The sequence below is a fragment of the Cebus imitator genome, unplaced genomic scaffold (genome assembly GCF_001604975.1).
Source record: "Cebus imitator isolate Cc_AM_T3 unplaced genomic scaffold, Cebus_imitator-1.0 Scaffold179, whole genome shotgun sequence".
NCBI lineage: Eukaryota > Metazoa > Chordata > Mammalia > Primates > Cebidae > Cebus > Cebus imitator.
Window position 1 is genome coordinate 1348159 of NW_016107494.1, and position 7105 is coordinate 1355263.

The 7105-nt window shown below is 33.9% G+C and overlaps 1 protein-coding gene across 6 annotated transcripts in view; it reads left to right on the forward strand.

Moving 5' to 3' along the window:
• The window catches only part of CLEC2B (C-type lectin domain family 2 member B), a 30011-nt gene that overhangs the window by 3702 nt on the left and 19204 nt on the right, over positions 1–7105 (forward strand). For 3 of the 6 annotated variants that reach the window (XM_017545386.2, XM_037744571.1, XM_017545389.2), the window contains exons 2-3: positions 3871–4036; positions 4513–4585. The exons of 1 other annotated variant lie outside the window; for it this stretch is intronic. In XM_017545386.2, the coding sequence (XP_017400875.1) occupies positions 4555–4585 (31 nt within the window). In that variant the 5' untranslated portion in view covers positions 3871–4036; positions 4513–4554. The remainder of the gene's footprint in view (positions 1–3870; positions 4037–4512; positions 4586–7105) is intronic. 2 more of the 6 variants (XM_017545385.2, XM_017545388.2) reach the window with 1 other exon arrangement.

A 7105-nucleotide genomic window follows, 5' to 3' on the forward strand; every position in this document is an offset into this window, starting at 1 on the left:
GGAATGACTTACTGACATATTTACTTGATTTGTGGCATGGAAAAGGGGGAACGAGTTCCTGTCTTTTTGATACCTGAGGTTTAAAGAAAATTAATAAATAATTCATAAAATTAACAAGATCATATATGAAAGATGATAAGAAACATCATCAGAAAGAGCTTGGACTAAAGTTCTGAACTGAGTCATGTACAATCCCAAAAAAGGATGACCATCATATATACATATTCTGTTTCTTCTCCCTCTTGATCATTGCTGTACTAAGACAGGAAGATTACATCTTCAACCTCATTACTCATTATTGTTTCCTTGAGGTTTCCGTTTCCTCATGGTTCAATCGTGGTAGATTGTGTTTGTGTAGCAATTTATTCATATTTTCTAGAATTTCCAATTTTTAGCATATGTTTTTTATAATAATCTCTAATGATTCTTTGTATTTGTGCGGTAACAGTTGTTGTTCGTGGTGGTGGTTGTGGTTTGTTTTTAATAGAGATAGGGTCTTGCTATGTTGCCCAGGCTAGTCTTGAACTCCTGAGCTCAAGCAATCCTCCTACTTCAGCCTCCCAAAGTGCTGGGATTACAGGCATGAGCCACCATGCCTGGCCCTATATGACATCAGCTGTTTTGTCTCCATGTTTTTGTTTGTTTTTGTTTCTGATTTTTTTATTTGAGTTTTTTATATTTTTTCTCTGTCTAGCTAAAGGTTTGTTGATTTTATCTTTTTTATATTTTGTTTATCTTTTCATAAGACACCAAAGTGTTACAATGGTCTTTGTTCATCAGTTTCCGCTAATTATGTCTGAGAAGACCATGTTCCAATATAAATCACCTCTTTGGATCTAGCTCTGCGATTTTGTGCTGTACTTACAACAAAAGCCACACTTTCTGTTTTTGTTTTCTTGATCTTCTATGTTGTACTTTTAGTCTCATTTCATTTATTTCTGCTCTGATTTTTATTACTTCTTTTCTTCTACTAATTTGGGCTTTGGTATGTTCTTGCTCTTCTAAATCCTTTGAGGTCATCATTAGGTTATTTATTTGAAGTCTTTCTACCTTTTTTTAAAAAAGCATTTATTACTTTAAACTTCCTTCTATGTACTGCTTTTCTGCATACCACAGATTTTGGTTTATTGTGCTTCCATTTTCACTGGTTTCAATAAGTTTTTAAAATTTTCTTCTTAATTTCGTCATTGACTCTTTGGTCATTAAGAAGCACGTTATTTAATTCTCATGTATTTGTGAAGTTTCTGAGGTTTCTCGAGTTACTGACTTCTACTTTTATCCCATTGTGGTATGAAAAGATACTTGATGTGATTTCTACCCTGTTGAATTTATTGAGACTTTTATTTGGCCTAAAATGTGGTCTATTCTGCAGATTGTCCCATGTACTGATAAAAAGAATGAGTATTCTGCAGCAGTGCTTCTGTATGTGTCAGTTGGGTATATTTGGTCAAGTGTGTAGTGTAACTCCAATATTTCCTTGTGATTTCCTGTTTAGATGATCTATCCATTACTGACAGTTAAAGTCTCCTAATATTATTGCATTGCAGTCTACCTCTCCCCTTAGATCAATGAATGTTTGCTTTATATGCTTGAGAGCTCTGAAGTTGGGTTCATAGGTTTTTTAAACTATCATATCCACTTGCTGAATTGACCCCTTTAGCATTAGATAGTGACCTTTGTCTCTTTTTAAAGTAGTCTTTGATTTTTAGTCTATTTTATCTGATATAACTACTCCTGCTTTCATGGTTTCTAGTTGCATGAAATATCTTTATTCCTCCCTTCACTTTCATTCTCTGTGTGCGCTTATAGGTGAAGTGGATTTCTAGTAGGCTGCATACAGTCACGGTTTTTTTCTTTACCAATTCAGCCCCTTTATTCCTTTTATAATTTTTATTTATTTATTTATTTGTTTGTTTGTTTATTTTGTGAGACAGTCTTGCTTTGTTGCCCATGCTCCAGTGAAATGGCATGATCTTGGTTCACTTCAACCTCCACCTTTTGGATGCAAGCAATTCTCCTGCCTCAGCCTTCTGTGTAGCCAGGATCACAGACCTCTACCACTACACCTAGCTAAGTTTTGTATTTTTAGTAGAAACAGGGTTTTGCTATGTTGGCCAGGCTGGTCTTGAGCTTCTGATCTCAAGGGATCCACTTCCCTTGTCCTCCGAAAGTTCTGGGAATACAGGCATAAGCCACCTTACCTGGCCTGCATTTTATGCCTTTTCATTGGAGAGTTGACTTCATTTAAATTCAGTGTTATTATTGTTAAGTAAGGATTTATTACAGCTATTTCGTTGCTTGTTTTATGGTTGTTTTTAAATTTATCTCTGTTTTCTTATGGTCATTCTTTGTGGTCACATAATTTTCTCTGGTAGCGTATATTAATTAGGTGCTTTTTATTTTTGGTGACTGTATTATAGGTTTTGTGTTGTGATTACTATGAGGCTTATAAAAAACATAGATATAACAAGTTCTTTTAAAGAGATAACAACTTATATAATAAAGAAAAAAATAGAAACAAAACTAACAAATACTTTTACTCCGCCCTCACACATTTTTTAATTTAGTTGTCTCAGCTTGCATATTTTTATTCCTTACCTCTTAACAGGTTTCTGCAGTTATTATTGTCTTTGATAGATTTGTCTTCTGGTCTTCATACTACAGATGTCAGTAGATTGTGCATCACAATCATAGTATTAGAGTATTCTGGGTTTGTCCCTACATGTAATTTTATCAGTGTATTCTATATATATTCAGCTGTTTTCTTTTTGCATGTTTTTTTCTTTTAGGTTGAAAAACTTTCTTTAGCATTTCTTATAAGATACGACTGGTGGTGAATACTCTCAGTTTTTACTTGTCTGGGAAAGACTATTTTCTCCTTCAGATTTGAAGGATAGCTTTGTAGGATATAGTGTTCTTAGATGGCAGATTTTTATTTTTTTCAGCACTTAAGGAAACATCATCTCTGTTCCCCCTGGCCTGTATGGTTTCCACTGAGAAGTCTGTCGTCAGATAAATTGGAGCTCCTTTAGATGTTATTCGCTTCTCTTGCTGATTTTAGGATCCTCTCTTTGTTCTTGACATTTGAGAGTTGGATTATTTATTATAGGCCTAGGGGTAGTCTTGTTTGGGTTGAAATCTGTTTGGTGTTCTCTGACCTTTATCTACCTGAATATCTCTTTCTCAAGCTTTGGAATGCTTTCTGTTATATTTCTTTGAATAGGCTATCTACCCCTTGCTCTGGCTGGACTCTCTCTTAAACACCAATAATTCTTAGCTGCGGTCTTTTGCAGTAATTTTTTTATAGCATGTAGGCATTCTTCACTCATCTTTATTCTTTTTTCTCCTTTTCTTGTGTATTTTCAAAAGCCCATCTTCATGCTCATTATTTCTTCTGCTTTGATCCATTCTCCTGTTGAGAGACTCTAATAAAATTTTCAGTTAAGCAAATGTATGTTTCAGTTCCAATATTTCCTTTTGATATTCAAAAAGTATTTCAATTCCTTTCCTCTGATAAATTTCTGAATATTTGTGTATTATTTTAGAGACCACTGAGTTTTCTTAAAACTACTGTTTTGAATGCTTGGTACAAGTGCTCAAATATTGCCATCTCATTAACGTCTGTCTCTGATTCCAACTTTCTCCATTTGAGGATATCACAGTTCCCTGTTTGCTGTTATTTCTTATGGGTATTCATCTATGTTTTTGTGTTGAAGGATTTTATACGGCTTGTTTTGGTTTATATTGAATATATTTATTTAAATGTTCCTTGTAATTTACCTGTTGATTTTTTGGGGGGTGGGGGGTCTGTGTTTCTGCCTCCCTTTTATGACTACATGGTACCTTAACCCATGTTTGTCTTGATCCTAGTAAACAATCAGAGTGCCACCCATACCAAATGGGAGAGGTTCCAAAGGGGTATGCCAGTAGTGTTGGAAGCCTGACTGGGATTCCAGCCCACAGGACTTGTGGAACGAACTTCCTACAGCATAATGTTGCTTGGCAGCCCCTCTAAGTTGACATCTTCTTTGTCCAGGTAACAGCAGAGTTTCTGGTACTGGGGTTGGTAGTCTTGCCCCCCTACTTTGTCTCTGCAGAGTTATGTCTCCCTTCAGGGCACCCCTGATTTTCCAAGTGTTAAGGCAGGTGGGCAAACTTCCTGCCAGGGCACTCAAGCTGGTGGTGAAGCTGGTTATCCATTTTGATCTCATGTTTTCCAGTATAGAAACAATGTTTCCATATACTTGGGTACCAGGAAGATTACAGTGAGAGGCATCATAGATATGTCAGTCTAATTCTCTTATTATCTATATGGAGTTTTATTTGCTTTTTTCACTTTTCTGTGCCTCTAGGAACTGTCTCCTCATGTTTGAGTTCTGGGATATTGCTGGTGATAATCACAGCACTAATTTGTTATTGTTGTTTTCTGTGGGGGGCATTAAAGCCAATTTGCTTTTATATCATTATTTTGGAAAAAGAAGTCTCCTAAATGTTTTTATGTTTATTTTTCAGGTGTTCTGAGCAGACGTAAAAAGTGTTTTATAATCAGTGCTAATGATATCTAATTGTATTGTTGTAACGATCGGTAAGTTACATCCTTTATTGTATTTTTCAGGGCTTTCTATGTATGATTCTATTCCTTTTTGTCTCAATCATGATCTTTTCTCAGTATCTCATTCTCTTTCCATTATTCATAATAACATTTAATTGGTAACAATTAATCAATTTTGCTAATTACATGACCTACGTAAGGCATCAGGAGATACAAAAATTATTATGGTAAAATTATTTACCATGATAATCTCACTTCTGTTCAACACTTTCTTGCCCATGTTAATGAGTATGTTGACTTCTATTGCTATAGGTTAGTTTTGGCTATTAAAAAACTTTATATAAATATGATCAAAGTTAAATACCTATAAAATACAGTATGTAATTTGCATGAATCATAAATACGAGCACGCAATTTGCATGCATCTTTGTATCTTTTTCCTTTTATTCAACAGTATGCTGGTGTGATTTTTCAATGTCATAATATATAGCAGAAGTTCACTATTATAGAAAACATTGAATTTTTTTTAAATAAAAATGGCCAGATAATAAATATTTAAGCTTTGTTAGACATACAGTCTCTGCTACAACTGCTGAATTCTGCACAGAAACACAGCCATAGAAAATGCATAGACATTGACCATGGCTGTGTGTCAATAAAATTGAACATGGAAATGTAAATATTATAAAATTGTATGTGTCACAAAATATTGTCCCTCTATTAATTATTTTGTTTATTTTTAAAATATAAATTATATTTTTAGCTGGTGGTTGTACAAAAACACAAGGTGAGCTGATTTAGCCTCAGGCTGTATTAGCAGATGTTTACTATAATGCATTCACTGCTAGGTATATACCACCAGATATTAATCTTTTCACTTGCATGAACATTTGGATTGTGCCACATTTTGACTATTGCAAATTAGATGGTTTTGAACAACTTCGTATTTTACATTTCTTGCCTTTTTTATAAATACTGAATATAACTTGAGATATAAGAAGATTTATTAAGCACAGAATATTCACAGATTAACTTAAATATATTTGGCCATAAATAGTAGATAATCTCAGCAGAAGTGTATGAGTATGCCAGTTGCCCCATGCCATGTCAATGACAGAAGTTCTGAACTGAGGCATGGACAATCCCAAAAAGGATGACAGTCATATACATATATTCTGTTTCTTCCTTTCTTGATCTTTGCTGTACTAAAGATAGGAAGATTACATCTTCAACTTCATTACTCATTATTGGTTCATTGAGGTTTTCTGTTTCCTCATGGTTCTATCTTGGTAGAATGTATTTGTGCAGCAATTTATTCATTTTTTCTAGCATTTCCAATTTTTAGCATGTAGTTTTTATAATAATCTCTGATGATTCTTTGTATTTTTGTGGTGTCAGCTATTGTTGTTTGTGGTGGTAGTATCTTAATAGAGATAGGATCTTACTATGTTGCCCAGGCTAGTCTTGAACTCCAAGGCTCAAGCAATCCTTCTACCTCAGCCTCCCTAAGTGCTGGGATTACAGGCATGAGCCACCATGCCTGACCCTATGTGATATAGGCTGTTTTGTCTCCATTTTCTTTTGTTTGATTGCTTTGTTTGTAATTTTATTTATTTCAGTGCTTTTCTATTTTTTCTTCATCTAGTAGAAAGTTTGCTGATTTGTGTTTCTTTTTTAAAAAGTGGCTTTTTGTTTTTGTTTTCTTAATCTTCTATGTTGTACTTTTAGTCTCATTTCATTTATTTCTGCTCTGATTTTTATTACTTCTTTTCTTCTACTAATTTGGGTTTTGGTATGTTCTTGCTCTTCTAAATCCTTTGAGGTCATCATTAGATTCTTTATTTGAAGTCTTTCTACCTTTTTTAAAAAAGCATTTATTACTTTAAACTTCCTTCTATGTACTGCTTTTCTGCATACCACAGATTTTGATTTATTGTGCTTCCATTTTCACTTGTTTCAAGAAATTTTAAAAATTTTCTTCTTAATTTCATCATTGACTCTTTGGTTGTTAAGGAGCACGTTATTTAATTTTCATATATTTGTGTAGTGTCTGAGGTTTCTCGAATTATTGACTTCTAGTTTCATCCCACTGTGGTAAGAAAAAATACTTGATGTGATTTCTACTTTTTTTTTTTAGTATATTGACATCTGTTTTTGGCCTAAAATGTGTGGTCTATTCTGCAGATTGTTCCATGTACTGATAAAAAGAATGAGTATTCTGCAGCAGTGCTTCTGTACGTGTCAGTTGGATATATTTGGTCAAGTGTGCAGTGTAATTCTAATATTTTCTTGGTGATTTCCTGTTTAGATGATCTGTCAGTTACTGAGAGTGGGGTGTTAAAATTTCCTAATATTATTGCATTGCAGTCTACCTCTCCCTTTAGATCAGTGAATGTTTGATTTATATTTTTGGGAGCTCTGGTGTTGGGTTTATAGATTTTTATAACTGTCATATCTTTTGATGAAATGACCCTGTTAGCATTATACGGTGACCACTGACTCTTTTTAAAGTAGTCTTTGATTTGTAGTCTATTTTATCTGATATAAGTATAG